The following is a 17,331-nucleotide window of genomic DNA, read 5'->3' as shown; positions in this document are numbered from 1 at the left end:
ACACAAATTTTGTGTTTTGTTCAAACACTTTTGAGAAACACTTTATTTTTTTCTTTTTCCTCTTATTTTCTTGTTCTTTTTTTCTTTTGGCCGGTCGTCGCTCGCCATGGCATGGGCGGCCGGCCGACGAGGGCGGCGCGGCTCGCCCACCCACGGCGAGGCTCGCCGGCCCGGCGAGGCCGAGGCTCGCAGTCCCCCGAGGCCGACTCCGCCCGACCTCGCCCGGCGAGCCTCGGCCTCGCCCGGGCGGGGTGGCCCGCGAGGCCGCGCCGCCCGCCGCTAGGCAAGCTTGGCCTCGCCGGATCAAGGCGAGGCCGACCGCGCCGGCCTGGCCGGCCTAGGCGAGCTCGATCTCGCCCGGATCCGGCGAGGCCGAGGCCGCCTCGCCCGGCGGCGGCGAGCCTCGGCCTCGCCGGATCGGGGCGAGTCGGCGTGCCGCGCTGGGGTGGCCGGCGAGGTCGCGCCCGCCCGCCGCCGGGGCGAGCTGGCCTCGCCGGATCAAGGCGAGGCCGACCCTCGGCGAGCCAAGGCCTTGGCGGCGGCGACTGGCCAAAAGAAGAAAAAAATGAAAAAGAAAAAAAGGAAAAATAGAAAAATAAAAGAAATAAAAAAATTATCCAAATTTACCAAACATGTTTTTGTTTATTTTTATTCCTAGGAACAAGTTTTTACCAAACGCGTTGTTTTGTTCAGAAATTGTTAAAGGAGCAAAACACTTTTTTCTATTTCTGTTCCCCTGAACAATTTTTAAACAATAAACACAACCAAACGCACCCAAAACTGGTAGCCTGAACAAATGGCGTTTCTTAATTCCAGCAAAGATTGGAGATAATTGAATTATAATTATTTGGAGTGAACTTGAGGAAAATAGCTCTAAACTTAAAAGAGTCCAAAAAAATTCTTTGCTTGTGATGTACAACATTGAGGACAACTAGAGGAAAGGTTGCTTCCACGACATTCTCCTGCACAAAAAGGTCAAAATGAAAGATATCTTCAATTTAATCCCGTAGACAGTTCACACGAATTGCACAACATATCTTAAAAAATGAGCATGACCTCGTAATTTATACTTGCGAGATACAAGAATGTAGAAGATGGCCCCAATAAAAAACTAGTTTTCTGTAAGTTTCTCCTATCATCTGCTTCAAATGCTTACTCATATGCGTACAAGAAGGTTCCTACCACCAATCATAGTTTCTCCTATTCCCATCATATCTGGAGTTCCCAAACCTCGAAGCAGAAAATCTCTGCCCTGATCCTTGCGATCTGGAGTTGCCATATGAACCATTGTACACAGAAGATCTCTGGCCTGATCCTTGAAATCTGGAGCTGCCATAGGAGCCATACTGCACCACATGTGACTTATTTGAAGATTTGGAACCAGATATGTGACCCTTACGCGATGGTGTTGCAGGAGACCTCGGGCTTTTTGTGAACTTGCTGGGTGGAACGTCTTCTGGATCCTCTGTGATCCAGCCACCCCTACGTTTCGATTGGGGAGGTGTTCTAAGGCCTCTATCTTCATGCTTGAATTTTTTCTTTTTACCAGAATTTTGATTAATGTTAGGTGCAGAGTCAAAGCCCATGTAGTCATCATCTTCTCTCTGAAATCTCATATTTGGCGTTGACAGATCGCGGTTCCTCTTGCGTTCCTGCAGGTCAACTTAATTAGAATTGACATTCACAAGTAATAAAGCACTCCCCAAAGGGCTTCACTTAAATGGTGAAATAGATATTCACCCATTGAACATAACCCCATACCTTGGTTGAATTGTTACACTCCCGTGCAAAGTGCCCGTCTCTGCCACATTTGTAGCATGTACTGGGTGCTGCTTCATATGTGGTTGAATTCCTACATTCCCGGGCAAAGTGACCACCTTCGCCACATTTGTAGCAAAGACTAGGTGTAACTTCACCCCTGGTTGAATTTCTACACTCCCGGGCAAAATGGCCTTCCTGACCACATTTATAGCATGAGCTAGGCGTAGAATCACCCATGCTATCAAAGCGAACTTTTGAGCAGGCCTGTTCCAATGAAATAAGAAAAACCTGCTCATCAAGGAGACTGCAACCCCGTAATACTATCAAAGGGACATTTCTAAATGAACGATTTCTGTTTCATGTGAAATTTTTGAAGTGTACTTCCTATAAGTAAGGACATTTGCATAATGCCGTACCCCAATTAGTACAAGGACTTGCATATACTTGATAAGGAAATGCTCCATTTTAAAATATTGATTGCCCTTAAGCCAGCACATTGAAAATTATATATAGTTACTATTTTTTTTTTTTTACTGAAAGAGAATAACTGTGGAAGGGGCAAGTAGCAACAGCAACGCTCTGGCTGTTCCTAAAGAGTTCCACAAACGCAATCGCAATACACGATTTGAGCTATAACTACTACTCATTTTCCGCTAGCCCGTCACTGCCACGCCACCGATGCAAGTAGAAGCAAAGCCAGAGAGAACCCTACACCTAGCACCCAAGCCAAACCTTTGCTTCAGACAATTTAAGATTTCTTGAAATAGAGGGGCGACCAATGCATTTAAACTTCTGAGGAGGGGGAATTTTAAGCCACGTGTGAGAAAGCCTGACCCACAACGTGAGGAAGCCTCACCAACTTGGTCAACCACCTCAGTGGTTATTGGTTATTTATGGGGCGATCTTTAATAACATCATTATAAAAACTATAACATAAATGATGTCAGGAGATGCATTAGTTAATCTTCGACACTCCAATAGTATTTCTACCAGATCCAAACTCATTATCAAGGTAACATTGCGTTCATTATTTCTTCAATAAACATGATGCTCCATTGATTGATGGAGCTATATCAGACACCATACTAATTCTTGACCTTGCATCATAAAGTCTCAGTTGCATCACAACAAAAATTATCCAAATGACAGCCTTTTTGACAGCAATTCTTGCAAAGATGCTATGCAATTTCACTGGCATTCCTAGCTCAACAAAATATCAAGTTCTGCTAAATCTGCACTTGAAATTTTTGGGCCAAATGGCATTATACAGAGCTATCAAATCAAGATAATTTCAGTAAGAACATGGAAGTCGTCATTAGATTTTGGCTAACCAAAAAAATGCTTTCAACATCTCAAAAGTTCACAAATCACACACCACAACGAAAGTTTGATCATGATGGTTTAAAGTAGGATCATAAGAGAACATCACAAACATGTCAGCCTGGACAGCGAAAACACAAGCAAAGAATCACAAGGATGGTAAGACTTACTAAACCAGTATGACCGAGACAACCACATTTGTAGCAGGAAACTTCACAAGGATCAGTATCAACAGAATCCACACAGCATAAATGGCCAAACTCCTTGCAGATGTAACATTGAATCTCCTGCATAAGTAAATTGAACATGAAAAAAAAAATTACAGAACCAATTAAAACTCTCAAAACCCATGATAGGTGCAAAAGATCCTCTGCAAGATAAAACAAAGACTCTGGCATCATTTAGAGAGAGACCTTAAGATCAGCAGCAGAATAGCTACTCCTACAAGAGAACATATCATGCCCAGAATGTCCACATCTTAAGCATATTTTAGTAGTTTGAGAGCCAGCCTTCTGCTTCTCTGGACAATCCTTTGCGCGATGACCACTTTTTTTGCAAATAAAGCAATCTTGTGCCTACACAAAAAGAAAATTGCCAAATGATTCATACACAAGACAAAAATAAATGCGGGGTATTAAGGTTGAGACAGGGTGGCGACGCATGATATATTACAAGTCATGTGTAAATAGAACAACTTAATTGAAAATATCTATCACAGCAAATCTAGTTTAGAATACTAACATACTTCCAAATACATAAAACGGCGCAATGTTGTGAAAAAGAATTAATATAAAAGACTAAAGTTTGTCATGACATTTATTTGATATTATAATCTGAAAAAACCAGTCAGAAAACAAAACATATAAACCTACGAAGAAATTAATATCATTACAAACCTTTGTGCATTGTTTTGCATTGTGCTCTAAACTCCCACACACGAAGCATGGTCTCCTCCGCTTTTGGGATGTACAATTAACTGCCGTGTGGCCTTCAACGCCGCAGTTGTAGCAAGTTCCCCAGCTACTATCCGGAGGATCAAAGTACCTTGGCCCGCGCTGATAGAAAATATATAAGACAGATACTAAAAACCACCATATCGGAAGCTTATGCAGCATTATATAACATCGGCCCAAGAGCAAATATTATGCAACTCACAAGAAGCTTTCGTAGGATGATATTATCCGCTATCTCAACCTTCTTCGGATCCACTGATTCCAGCACCTCTGTCACATTAACAACCTCCTCCTTCTCTTCCTCATCTACATCAATGATCTGGAAAAGAAAATAAAAAGTCCATCACTACTCTTGTGCAAAATATCTCCTTACTGCATTCATGGCATATAATCCCAAAAACCCAGCACAGTATCAGACATTCCATACAAAAGTACATAATCCAGCTCAAAGAGAAGGCGCGCACAAAATCCTTTCTTTTCACTTGATTGACGAGACATTCTCAATGCCCCCAACAACTTCGGAAGTACCAAACAGGAAATCAATTGAATAGCTAACCATACGAAAAGAACAGAAGAACTCACAGTTAGCTCCCGATTCTCCCGCCCCTTGCTCTTCTTCTTCCTCCGCTCCTTCTTCTGCGCCTTTTCCGCCTTTTCCTCCTCCTTAATCACGTCGTTCTCCCGCAAGACGACGACCGCGCCGCCGGCAGCTCTATCGCCGTCCTCCTCCGACACGCCGACGCCCGGCGACGTGGAGGCGAGCTTCGCGGCGCGCGCCGAGAGCGCCTTCTCGACGATTTTCAGGCTCAGATCTTCGTTCGCTTCCTCGTCGTCGTCGTCGCCACTGCCGACGAGCGGCGCCGCGGACTTCGGCTCGTGCTCCGCTTCGTCTCCTTCGTCGAGCCTCGCCGCCGTCAGCTTTCTCCTCCCCATGCTTCTCGCGCAGGATCAGGAAAGCCCCAATGTCCAGTGAAGAGAGAGAGAGAGAGAGAGCTGATGATGGCGACCGTAAAAGAGCAAGAACAGTATTTTTGCTGAATTAGGGTTTCGGTCGGTGGCGGTCGGTGGCAGAAGGGGGATGGTTTTCGTTTGATTTCAGCACGACGCGGCATGAATTGTAAATTCTAGTTTTCTCCCCCCCAAACTTTTGAGTCATTCGACTTGACCCCTATTATATGGTTCGTATTTATAAACCAGAGAGTATGTTTGGTAGTTAAGAAAGAATAAAATTTACCTCTCGAATATAGGATAAAGTCGAATGCATGAGGAATACTGCTCGGATTAAATAATTATGAGGTAAAGGCGGATAGGATTATTGATATGAATTTGTCTCAAATAAAAAACCTTTTTTAAATTAATAAAATTTAAATTATAATATAAAAATAACAATATTTTCATTTTTATTTATTCATATTTTATTCCCTTTCTATCTTATAATATAAATTCAATATGTATAGATATATATTTATTGCATATTTTAGGTATTTGAGTATTTTGAATATATTAATATAGTTTACTATTTAATAAAATTTTATTAGAGAGTAATGGAGGGGGAAAGATATATTATAAAAAAAAAAGATAGAGGGAAATAATTATAAAAATAAACAAATAAAATAAAATATACAAGAGTATCATGAGAGATCCTTACTCTATTCATTTATGCAATTTTTAGGTTTATTTGCACTAATACGTCATTTATACAAAACAATAGATAGGATAATAATACGAAAATATCAAGTTTTATTACTAAGATTCACAAAATAGTGGATAGGATATATCCAATTACGTAAATTTTATTTCTTATTATATCAAGTTCAGTTTTGACTAGAAATCCAAATCATTAACCGCACTCTATGATTTTAACAAAGGGGTTTTTGTGCCTTGCGTCAATTGACATGTTCAAGTTACTAGAAAAATCAAATTGCATGTTCTTATTTATTGTCATTTTCACTTAAACAAAAAGAGATGAGTTGTGTATGAATAATGATAGAAAGTTCTCTTTAAAATTGTTTAAGGATGTGGAATAGTTGAAGTGCATGAAAGCCAACCCGAACATCACTTGAAAAGAAATAATAATCTTCCCCTTCTTGACCCCATTTGGTTAAAATATATACGTGGCTAAATCGTAATTATATTATGATGTGAAGCATTGTAATTCATATATTAGATAGTACAGCTCGTGAAATCGCAGCACCCTAAAGTTGGAAATGGCTACTTTCTAAAACTGATAGAAGCTGACGTAAAAGTGTTATAACAATCACATTGTTTACCAAACACTTTTAGATTGCGTTTGATAACGAACAAGTATTTCTAATCTTTTGTTTCCAGGATTAGAAATAGAACAAAAACGCGTTCGGTAAGTTTTTTGTTCCCACGAACAAATTTAAAACAGAAAATAAAAAAAAAAAAAAAAGTCAATTCTTATTCCTGAAAATAATTTCAGAACAAGCATAAATAAGTAAATCAAGCTTTTTTCCTTCTTTTTTTTTTTCTTTCTCTTCCGCTCTTCTTCCCCGCCGCCGGCCAGACAAGGTCACCTCGAGGTCGCCAACCATCTACAAGGCCCCCCGAGCCTCGCCACGCTAGATATGGGCAAGGCTAGTGAGGCCAAGACTCGCCCAGCCACCACGAGCCTCGCCGGCCACCCGCGAGCCCCCCCAAGCCTCGCCGTGGCTTGACCTCGCCCAGTCATGGCAAGTTTGACTGGGCCATAGTGTCAGAGAGAGAGAGACCATAGTGTGCGTCTTTCCTGAGTTACTTTGTCCATAAGCAAATATTGACACGTTAAATCCATCCAAAGCTGATTGAACCAACGGTTGAACATCATTAAATATTAAATATATCAGCTGCACATGCAGCAGTCCTACCATAAGATAACAAACCTCCACGCAAACCAGCCATGTAGCTAGTATATACCAAAAAAAATTTCAAATGCTGCCTGTTATGTAACAAATTAATTTCTAGCTCACCCTGTCCAACATGAGGTCCATACACCCTATCGAATTCATAATCTTTCTTAGGATTGGTACTAGTCTCATCACCAGTGTCGACACAGATAGTAAGATCATGAGGGAATTCTACAGCAGAGGGACCTTCATCTTGAAATAATATTCTCGAACGACAGAATACCTTTATGTTCCCTAAAATTAAAAGCATCTTCAAATCATTATAGGAAAGGAAAATACCCATAAATTTCTGACCAAAAAACTTCGTACAGCCTCAAAAAGGGAGGACTGGAAATTGAAGAGAAGAGCTGTTGAAACAAATTATTATAGTAAGAGAAGAAAGCACACAAAGAACTGAGGAATTCACTATCTTGATCGATTTCTGTGCTTCCATTAGAGAGTAACCAATTGAACTATAGTCCCTCAGCAACTAACTAACAAATAGCCCAACTTCTAAACCAAACAGTTAATTAACGTGTGCGCACCTCCTGCACTCATAGCCAACCAAATGGCTTGAAGATGATCTGTCCTTCTCACTTAAACACTTCTAATAACTTAGGTTGACCAATCTAGTGATTGCACAATCAATGGTGAATTGATGATGTGAAAGGAGTCCAAACGGAAATTATATCACAGGTGACTGGACTCTTGTCTGAAAATCATATTTCTGGAGAGTTCTTCCATTAGTTTAATCCAAGAGATTCAATTTCTATGTAACCATCAATCAATCAAAGTATCAGACTGATCCTAATGGAGGAGGAAGAAGATACACAGTAAAAAATCATTTCCGTTCTTGATATCTAGTCTCCATTTACAGATTAATGAATCTCTAAGGCATAATCAGTCCTGAACTAACAAACAGCTCAATTTTTCAGACTAACAATGATCAGTAAAATGCATCACAAACTGGCAGCTAACAGTGCGATCTCAAGTTAATCTGCACTTCATCGCTAAAACTCTATCAGTCATATTCCAACTCGATCTTACTTGTTAAACTCAAGTTTTGTCCTCCTACTACACACTGCAAAATTGCTATACAAGCAAGCTATCTCTACCCATCCATCCGACAGGAACATCATCCCGAAAATGAATTGCAATCCAAACTAGAAATTTTCTGAATTATCGGCTCATGTATCCAAGTACTTCCGCTCCACGTGCTTCGTGTGGAAAGTGGGAGAACTCAATTAAGAAACCAAAGACTGACCTTTGGATGTCAACAACTCATTGAACAACTTCCTCTTCTCACTGACGAGCGGTGCTATCCTAGCCCGCCTTCAAGGGCAACTTGATCTGACACAAAGCACAGAACCTGTCAAAAACCAAAATGAGAAAGCAAACGCGTGTCGAGGCACAACAGACGCCTCACTGCCTCACCTAGTTTCTGCATCTTGTCGGCGAGAACGCCGAGGTAGCGCGTGACTCAATCGAGCTTCGCAATGGAAGCCTCTTGTCTCAGCTCCAAGTAATCCTACCTCGCAAGCTGCATCCAGAAATTGCTCTTCTCAGAGCTCGGCAACAGAGAAGGAATCAACCGAAGCAAGAAGCAAAAATTCGAAACAGGCAAATCCCCCAACTCAATCAGGAGCCAAAACAGAGCGTGAGACGATCAGAGTGTTTCGGAAAAACCTGGACATTGTCCAGGAGCTGCTGGACCTTGGAGGCTAGTGGGAGCTGCGAGGGCAGCGAGGAGGCGGCGGCAGCAGCGGCGGTGCCGGAGATCGAGTACCGCCGGACGAGGAGGCGCTCGGTCAATGCTGGTCATTGGTGTCGAAGGAGGCGGAGGTCAACGACAACGACTTCCGCAGCTGCTCACCTCCCACTTTCACCGGTTGCTACTGAAATTTTTTCAAAATGGCGCCTCTTTTTCTCTCCAGATTGTGGGTCCCACGAGGATACGTGTCGCCTTCCTACCACTTTCTTGTTTGCCACGCTGGAGCACAAGCTCTACCCAGTATTTTCTCGACTGAGTACAAGTAATGATAAATGCTGACGTTGCATGCTTTGTCCCTCTCCTCTTTGCAACGACACTCGATGAGGTCCCCTTCTCTTTCACATTTGGCCGCTCTCTTTTGCAACAAGCTTCCATCTCTTTTCCTCTCCCAAGGCTATACCTCACTCTTCTCAAGCTTTCCCCTCCTCCTCCTTCTTCGCCTTTGTGCTACATGACTTGTTTTCAGTACCATTTCTGGGCTGGAATTTCAAGAAGGTATTTGAATCTGTGCAGTTTTCTCTTTGTAAAGGTATAAACAGGCCCATGTGATTTAGCTATGGGAGTTTGAAGAGCTTCTATTTCTTCAGAACCAGAAGAGATGACATTGGCCATCTTTTATAGGGAGCTCCAAAATCGAGGTGAATGCCCCAAACAACTTGGTGTGTCATGGTGAATGCCCCAAACAACTTGGTGTGTCATGATACTGGATATGGGTTATGCATCTGAACCGCAAACATGGGCCAGTTTATACCTTTACTAATTTCAAAGCCCCTTAAATCTAGTCATGCTTCTAGTTGAAACACCTTCCCTTCGTCTAAAAACATAAGTGGCCCTCAATTGACGACCACTTTTATGGTTTACTTTCTTCACAATTTTTTTTGTAGACCAGATGTCCTCTTTGTGTTTGCACAACACATCCTCCTTTGATTTCTTTTCATTGATTTGAGCTTCATTAGTTTGGCTTTCGGCAGCCGTACTGGGACTACTTTTTCTGCATGAACGAAGAAATTCTCCATCATGCTCAGCACCACTTCCCGACATGCCCACAACGTCATCATATATTTTCTTCATCAAGAAAGAATCATCAAGATCGCCCAGACTAAATAAATCACGTAACTTTGGCACAGTAACATCATCAAGGGAAGTTGCCTCAAAGTAATTTGTAGTGCTCCTTGACCGGAAGTCAGTTTTCTCAGAAGCTGCAGCCTTAACTGAACCAGCTTGGACACTAGAGTATTCACCATAGCTGGAAGTTGAATACTCTGCCCAGTCATATGGAAATCCAAGCAAGAATTTGTTGCACACCTATTCAGATCGATCAGTAAGATGCCATGCACTTGATAGTAGAAGAAACTATTAACTGAATTACAAGCAAACAAGAGTTATTGTTCACAAGAAAGTATTTTATATACCTTCGTGGAAAATCCATTTTCGAGGGTTCGTAGCCGGTTGATTAGACCACCAACCATAATTGCCGTGCCATCTGCTGTCTCAAAGGTGGTAATATCATGCCTCTTCACAATTGGTGCAGAGCAAAAAAGGCTTACTCTTTCACTGCTGTGATAAGTTAAAACAAAACTTGCTTAGGCTTCAACCATGACATGATATAACTGTTAACACAATTATGAGATGCAAAACCTTTATTAGATTCAAATACCTTCTTGAAATTCCAGCCCAGAAATGGTACTGACAATAAGTCATGTAGCACAGACATGTATAATTATCCCTTCTTTAAAGCACACAATTTTAGAGCAAAATGCGTGGATACTTGGATGATGGAAAAGAAGAGCTTGTACCTATTTTTATTAGGTGCTGATATTTCTTTTCCATAAATATGGAGTACTTGAAAAATGGTGAGCACCACTGTGTTATACTATTCTCTCTCAGTATCACACATTTCCAAATCGAAAGCCTGCTTTATCACTGCCAATATTTCTTGTGCTGGATAAATGAAGTCCCCAATGACAGCTACAAAATATTAGGATACTCGCCTGCTAATTCTTTTTTAAAAAATTATTTCTTTTTGTTAGATAATACATATGAGAAATCTCAATATTATTAATAAATTTTAAAAGCATTTTTACTGCATTTATGAAACATTTTGTATGATAAATGCAAAATAAATAAAAATAGCCTTTTTGGATTCTAATTTGTTTGAAGACCTAATAATTGATTGATTAGCCAATAAATCCCACACTTTTAACTCGGTCCTTCCAGTCAATCAAGCTAATGAATAATGCGTTAGGCATCAGGGAGTCCTAATAGCATAAGAGCACCTAGCACTTTAATGACATTGGAATGGATTCTATTGGAGGATGACTTGAGATAACTGGTTATTAACCTACTTCGCTCAAGTACAATGTTTAAAATTTTGAAAGAGAGGTAACCCCAAGAAGTTCAACCAGAAAATATAGATTTATCGCAGCAAGAGCTACATCTCGTGAAAATCTCTCAAAACCAAAGTTGACACTACACATAAACTAAGGGATTAGATGCCTGCTCTTCTACAGATTGTGCTTGCGCAGGATGGGTTCAGCCATATCTATAGTTGGCAATAATATGAGGGATGTATATGCAGTGTGAACAAATTTGGAATTACACATGAGAAGATCGATGGATGACAGCATTTTTGCAAATGCATATATTAGACAATGCATATGTAGGACTGCGGCAGAATTTTTTCAAAAAAGAATGAAAACATATATATATCAAAAAGAGAGAGAAAAGTGGAATACTCTCTATGAGCAAACCCTCCAATAGCTAAACCCTTTCCATTAGCATTGACTAGCCACCACCCGTTCAAAAACACCTGGGCATTAACAGTGACAGATGAATAAGGTTATCCAAAGAGAGCTACGACTTAAACAAGATGTTTCAAATATCCAGATATACTTGATCGTATGACAAGGAGGATATAGCATTTAATACCCTATCCAGTCAAAATCATGTTTGACAAGTAAACTCCATGCAATCTTACAAGTATGAAATCAACCTCACTCAAATAAAATCATTATGGGATCAAAAGTTGACCATACTAAATTTCAGTCTACAAAACTAACCAGGAAATTTAATTCTCTACGCTATCTAATGTTCTTAAACTAACAGAGAGTCCGAATCAGATATATCCTAACAGCCTGGAAGGCAGAAAAACTAAAAAGGAAGCAACTTCACCAACAGAAAAACTGAAAATGAAGTCAGTTTCACTTAGGTGCTTGTTCAGGTGTAAAACTAAGGGGCTCTGTGGTCCTTATGTTTCTTATCCTATAAGCCAATAGGAGGCTCGTATCTGGGAAACTAGCCCTGAACAACTAAACAAAGATTTGCCTTCCAACCAGAGCCTTATAAAAAGCAACAAAGATGTAACGCCCAATATCCCCACCCCCATTTGTTGGAAAATGGTTTCTGAACCACCTTCCAACTGACCAAATGGCAAATCTAGTTGAATTTCAAACTTTTCTTTAAATATGTGCTATATCTATGCACATCAGTAGTCAAACTGTGCATTAGTCTCAGAAACTTATTGTCCATTATTCTGCAAGCCAGTTAACTACATTTGCCTCTTTTTGCAGCTTATAGTATTATGAAGTGGATCTTCTGAACTAAAAAGAAAAACTTTTTGCAAATCACTCACACATCGTTTTTTATACTATGAGCCTGTCATTTCTGTTCCAAATCCAATTAATCAAAAACAACGCCATAACTTTCTTGTTCCCAGGACAAGTTGACTGTCATCCAAAATTATTCTCAAATATTCCACGAACCCATCTATATGAATGTTAAAACATGTATTTTAACCTGATTGTTCGGAGGTAAAGATGGGGGCACCTGCGTCTGTGAAGGCAGCGACTTCATTATTCTTCCCACCTTGTGCACCTGCCCTTCTTCCTGCCTTCTTCCGCTCCTGTCCATTTTCTTCATTTTCCACCTCTTCCGGGCGGCGAATTCTTCTGCAATCGAAACCCATTGCTCGTTAACGGAGAAGGGTCGTTCCAGTAACAGAAAGAAACGTAAGAAAAGCGCACACATTCCAGTCGCGCAATCCAATATACTAAGGTACTTCCTACACCCAGATCTCTCCATGTCAAAACCCAAGAACAGCCGGAACCCAAGGGCTTTGCAAGACCAGCTGATGAACTAGAAGACGGTTCGAACTTGCATAAATCTCCAAGAAAACCCAACGAAAGGAAACGGAGCAAGACACCATCTCAACGGCTGAGGCAAAGAACAAGAAGAACGTCAACATCATTCTACGAATCCGAGCAAACCCAGAAAACCATACCGATCGACTCAGTGATTGGAGGTCGAGCGGCGTGCGCAGAGACAGGGAGATGGAGAGGGAGAGGGAGAGGGAGAGAAGGGGAAACGGCCTTCTTTTTCTCTCTCTCTCTCTTTTGGGGTGCGTGGGACAAGAGCCCGCCGAATCCAATTCATAAATCTACGCTTTCGCGAAAACTTGAATGGGCCGAAACTTGTTTTTTAAAAAATATTTGTAATAATTAGAGCGCGTTTGATGACGATTATATTTCCGGAAGTTAATTCTAATTAAAAATGATTATTTTTTATTTTAAATGCATCTGTTAACTGTTCAAAATTTTTTATTATGAAATCAATTGCATTTGGATACCGCGCACTGATTATGTTCCAAATTAATTTCTTTTTAGTTTTTAAATAATTTTTTTCTTTTCTTTTTTTCTCTTTTTTCCTATTCTTCTTCTTCTTCACGTGCCCGGTCCCGCGAGCTCGCCGGACCTCGCCCTAGTCTAGCGAGCCCCCGGCGACCAGTGGCGGACGGCGACGACAGGCGACAGCGAGCGGTGGCGGACAATGACGGGTGGTGGTGGACGACAATCGCGGGATGACGAAAGGGAAGAATGAGAGTTTCACTATTTTGATTCTCGGACGAAGAATCATTTTTTTTTTATTCTCAATTATTTTCCCAATCTATTTCGGGGAACAAAAATTTTACCAAACGCGATTCTCATCACAAACTAATTCGAGAACAAAAATCATAATCAAAAAAGACTTTTGGCACGTTGCCAAACAGGCCCTTAATTGATAAATAATATTTTCATTCTCATTAATAATTTATGTCGAATATTTTAATGGACCTTGAAATTTTTTTTATTCGTTTACTTTTTATAAGCGATGTAATGAAGCACTTACCAAAAAAAAAATATCTTGATCGTTCTATTTTTGTGGAACAAGCGACATTTTAGTATTTCTGAAAAATTATTTTTATTAAAAGTGCTTCTATTCTTGCACATTGAACTTTCGTGAACGTGGTGTTTTTTTTTTTTGTTGGGGGGTGTGGAGTTATAGTAGTGGCAATACTAATAAAAATTTAAAAATATATTAATTGAAAATAATATATATCATTTAAAAGATGATGAATATGCCAATTGAGTCCGTACTTATCAAGCATCTTTGACGACAGATTTGCAAAATTTGATTTTATCAGATATTTTTTCTATTTAACTCAACTCAATTGATGGATAATTTTTCAGTGGTAATTGCCAGTTTTAACTCTCATTGTGTCTTTGGCTACATGCTGTATTTGATTGAATGGAAGTAATTTCACACCTGTGATGTATTATAACGCATTACTATTTTCTCTTTACTACTTTATAGATGTAGGAGTAGATTTTATTTGTAAACACGTCACATCATATATCGTTCATGATAGAGCCGTTTTTAATTGAAATTATTAAAAAAAAAAAAAAAAACTTCCCTTTCTTGACCCTGCATGGCTAAAATATATCATTGGCTAAATTGTGATTATATTATGTTGTGAAGTATTGTAATTCATATATTTGATAATCCAGCTCTTGAAATCGCAACACCCTAAAGTCGGATATGGCTGCTTTCAAAAAATCGATATAGGCTGACGTGAAAGTGTTGTAGCAATTGAATTGTTTACCAAACACTTTTATGGTGTGTTTAGTAACACTTCTATTTCAATGAACAATTTTTATAATAAATTATTTTTTTATTTTATTCTTGAAAATAATTTATGAGCAAAAAAAAACGGATTTAGTAACTTCATACAATTTTTATTCCAAAGATATAATGTTTTTTATAGAATTCTTATTATTTTTTTTTAAATTTTTTAATACTTTTATTGTATTTTCTTATTTTTTCTTTTCTCTTTTATGGGCGAGATCCAAGTGGCCTTAAGGGCGCGTTTGGTTGTGTTTGTTTAAAAATTGTTCCGAGGAATGTAAATAGAAAAAGTATTTGAATTCCGGGAACAATTTTTGAACAAAAATACGCGTTTGGTAAACTTGTTCCGGGAATAAAAATAAACGAAACATGTTTAGTAAATTTGGATAATTTTTTTATTTCTTTTATTTTTTCTAATTTTTTTTCTTATTTTTCCTTTTTTTCTTTTTTCTTTTTCATTTTTTTCTTCTTTTGGCGGTCGCCGCCAGCCTTGGCCGGCGACCGGCGAGGGCGAGGGCCGAGCTCGCCCGGCGGCATGGCGAGGCGCGGCCTCGCCGGCCACCGCTGGCGAGGCCGAGGCTCGCCGCCGCCGGGCGAGCTCGACTCGCCGGCCTGGCGAGCTCGAGGCCGGATCCGGGCGAGATCGAGCTCGCCTGGCCGGCGCGAGGTCGGCTCGCCTTGATCCGGCGAGGCCGAGCTCGCCCCGCCGACGGCGAGGCGCGGCCTCGCCGGCCACCGCTGGGCGAGGCCGAGGCTCGCGCCGCCGGGCGAGCTCGGCCTCGCGGGATCCGGGCGAGATCGAGCTCGCCCAGCCGGCGCGAGGTCGGCTCGCCATGGCGGGCGAGCTCGAGCTCGCCAGATCCGGCGAGGCCGACTCTCACCTGGAGGCCTACGGCGAGCCTCGGCCTATGGGGACGGCGAGCGTCGGCCTCGCCGGGGACGGCGAGCGTCGGCCTCGCCGGGGCCGCGAGCTCGCCGTGGCCGGGCGAGGCCGCCAAAGGCCCTCGTCGGCTTGTCATATATGGCCATGGCCAAGGCCGGCGACCGGCCAAAAGAAAGAAGAACAAAAATAAGAAAAAAAGAAAAAAACAAAGTGTTTCGATTTGTGTTTAGTAAAACAAGAAACAAGTTTTTGTGTTTCTTTTTGTTTCTTTTGTTCCCTTGAACAAAAGAACAAAAAAATTTAGTAAACGCACACAAACGCGTTGCTTTCCTTTTTGTTCCCAGAACAAAAAAAAAAAACAGAAATTTTTTCCTTTTGTTCCCGGGAACAAAAACAGAAATTTCTGTTCGGGAATGTAAATAAGTGCCAACCATGCAGCCCTAAGCGAACTCGACCTAGCCAAATTGGGCAAGGTCAACCTTGTCGACCAAGGTGAGGTCAAGCCTCACACAACCATGGCGAGGCTCGGCCCGATGAGCCTTGCTATGGCTTAGTCGTTGAGAACCAAGGACGCTCGGCGAGGTTGCCAGCCATGGCCAAGGCGGCAACCGGCCAAAAGAAAGAAGAAGAAAAGGAAAGAGAAGAAAAAAATAAATTATTCGTTTTTGTTCTTTTGATTATTAAAAATTGTTCGCAGGAACAAGAAACTACACTTTTATATTTTTTGTTTTTGTTTCAAATTTATTCCGGAAATTAAAAAAATGATTTTTTGTTTTTGGGAAAAAAAAAATTTACCAAACAAGTTTTTATTCTTTTTCGTTCCCTAAAACAAAAGAATAGAAATAATTGTTTTGGGAAACAATTTTTTTTTTTTACCAAACAAGGCCTTAGAAGTTGCATCGCCCGTTTTAATGGTAGAAGCTGCGGCGGGATAACTGTAACCAAAAATCTCGTGGTTATTATAAAGAACGAGTTCAAAAAGCCAACAAATTTCACCTGCCCCAAGAACGCGCCAAGAGAAAGCATTGAGATCTTTTAATTTAAAAATAAATTGATGGCACTTAGCCCTCTTTTAAGAGAATGGACTCCCTTTTTCTCCTTACATGAATACTCCGGCATTCAATTCATCTTCCTCGCTGTTATCACGGCCTAATTTCCTAAAAAAATCCTTAATTTTAGGCCTAATCCTAAATCTGCCCTAGGGGGGCTTCTTTCTTTAAGAATTAGGCCCTCTTATCACCACGGAACCTCCGCCCTTACAGTGCCTCCACTGTCTCCATCGAAGCCACACCCTCTCTACGACCTTTGCCCAGACCGCATAAGAGGTTGTCTCCCTCAAGCGGCCTCGTATTGATGCAAGCATCCTCCTAGGCTCTGAGAGAGAGAGAGACAGATCAGAAACTCGTGATTTGGACTTTCGAATGGGACAGAACTAGGGGAGTCTCAACCATTAACGTTCGCACAAACCGACGTCTCATCCTCTTGAAAGAGACGCGTTAAATGTGCTACTCTATTCCTTAAGTCTGACAGATCCTGTCCTTAGGACACGGATTAAGCTATCCTTAATGTGCTTGGAAGATGAAAAGACGACTTTTAGCACGTGTCAATGTCTTTCTACATTAAAATTACCGTGCTACTCTAACTTTAAACGTTTCAAAACATAAACTCATCCTATGCAGTCGACCCAATTAGTGCCTTACTATATGGTTGTGTTTGAAAACAGCATTCTCAAATTCCCTGCCAACACCCTTTATCTCAATGCAAGTCCTACCCCATTTTGAGTTTTGAGCATTTTCACAATGCTTACCAAACTTTCGA

The 17,331-nt window shown here is 40.9% G+C and overlaps 2 protein-coding genes across 3 annotated transcripts; both read right to left on the bottom strand.

Annotated features, from left to right (window-relative positions):
• Positions 1 to 786: 786 nt before the first annotated feature.
• Positions 787 to 5,172, bottom strand: LOC104421381 (zinc finger CCHC domain-containing protein 7). 2 transcript variants are annotated; one of them, XR_001981870.2, is made up of 8 exons: positions 4,617 to 5,172; positions 4,237 to 4,353; positions 3,978 to 4,136; positions 3,495 to 3,656; positions 3,252 to 3,368; positions 1,762 to 2,025; positions 1,057 to 1,652; positions 787 to 962 (listed from the first exon to the last, which is right to left on the bottom strand). XR_001981870.2 is itself a non-coding variant. In XM_018864103.2 (7 exons), the coding sequence occupies exons 1-7, from the start codon at positions 4,965 to 4,967 to the stop codon at positions 1,179 to 1,181; spliced, it is 1,644 nt and encodes a 547-aa protein (XP_018719648.1). In that variant the 5' UTR covers positions 4,968 to 5,172; the 3' UTR covers positions 976 to 1,178. The 2 variants fall into 2 exon arrangements, 1 of the variants encoding a protein (XP_018719648.1); XM_018864103.2 differs by lacking the exon at positions 787 to 962 and having other exon boundaries at positions 976 to 1,652.
• Positions 5,173 to 6,838: 1,666 nt separating this feature from the next.
• Positions 6,839 to 13,084, bottom strand: LOC104421380 (kinetochore-associated protein KNL-2 homolog). The gene is made up of 8 exons (XM_010033297.3): positions 12,970 to 13,084; positions 12,486 to 12,637; positions 11,426 to 11,499; positions 10,103 to 10,247; positions 8,606 to 9,995; positions 8,354 to 8,459; positions 8,184 to 8,269; positions 6,839 to 7,174 (listed from the first exon to the last, which is right to left on the bottom strand). The coding sequence occupies exons 2-5, from the start codon at positions 12,606 to 12,608 to the stop codon at positions 9,453 to 9,455; spliced, it is 885 nt and encodes a 294-aa protein (XP_010031599.1). The 5' UTR covers positions 12,609 to 12,637; positions 12,970 to 13,084; the 3' UTR covers positions 6,839 to 7,174; positions 8,184 to 8,269; positions 8,354 to 8,459; positions 8,606 to 9,452.
• Between the last annotated feature and the right edge of the window lie 4,247 nt (positions 13,085 to 17,331).

The sequence above is a fragment of the Eucalyptus grandis genome, chromosome 10 (genome assembly GCF_016545825.1).
Source record: "Eucalyptus grandis isolate ANBG69807.140 chromosome 10, ASM1654582v1, whole genome shotgun sequence".
Taxonomy (NCBI): domain Eukaryota; kingdom Viridiplantae; phylum Streptophyta; class Magnoliopsida; order Myrtales; family Myrtaceae; genus Eucalyptus; species Eucalyptus grandis.
The sequence above is the reverse complement of the archived record's forward strand: the minus strand, read 5'-3'. Positions and strand labels throughout refer to the sequence as shown.

Excerpts from the sequence above, each read along its gene's own strand:
- LOC104421380 (XM_010033297.3), bottom strand. The coding sequence starts at position 12,608 with ATGAAGAAAATGGACAGGAGCGGAAGAAGGCAGGAAGAAGGGCAGGTG. Across the intron at positions 11,500-12,485 it reads CTTTACCTCCGAACAATCAG|GTGTTTTTGAACGGGTGGTG; the intron begins GTTAAAATACAT and ends GTTAATGCCCAG. Across the intron at positions 10,248-11,425 it reads GGAGGGTTTGCTCATAGAGA|CAGTGAAAGAGTAAGCCTTT; the intron begins GTATTCCACTTT and ends AACTTATCACAG.
- LOC104421381 (XM_018864103.2), bottom strand. The coding sequence starts at position 4,967 with ATGGGGAGGAGAAAGCTGACGGCGGCGAGGCTCGACGAAGGAGACGAA. Across the intron at positions 4,137-4,236 it reads TCATCCTACGAAAGCTTCTT|CGCGGGCCAAGGTACTTTGA; the intron begins GTGAGTTGCATA and ends ATTTTCTATCAG. Across the intron at positions 3,369-3,494 it reads ATTCTGCTGCTGATCTTAAG|GAGATTCAATGTTACATCTG; the intron begins GTCTCTCTCTAA and ends TTACTTATGCAG.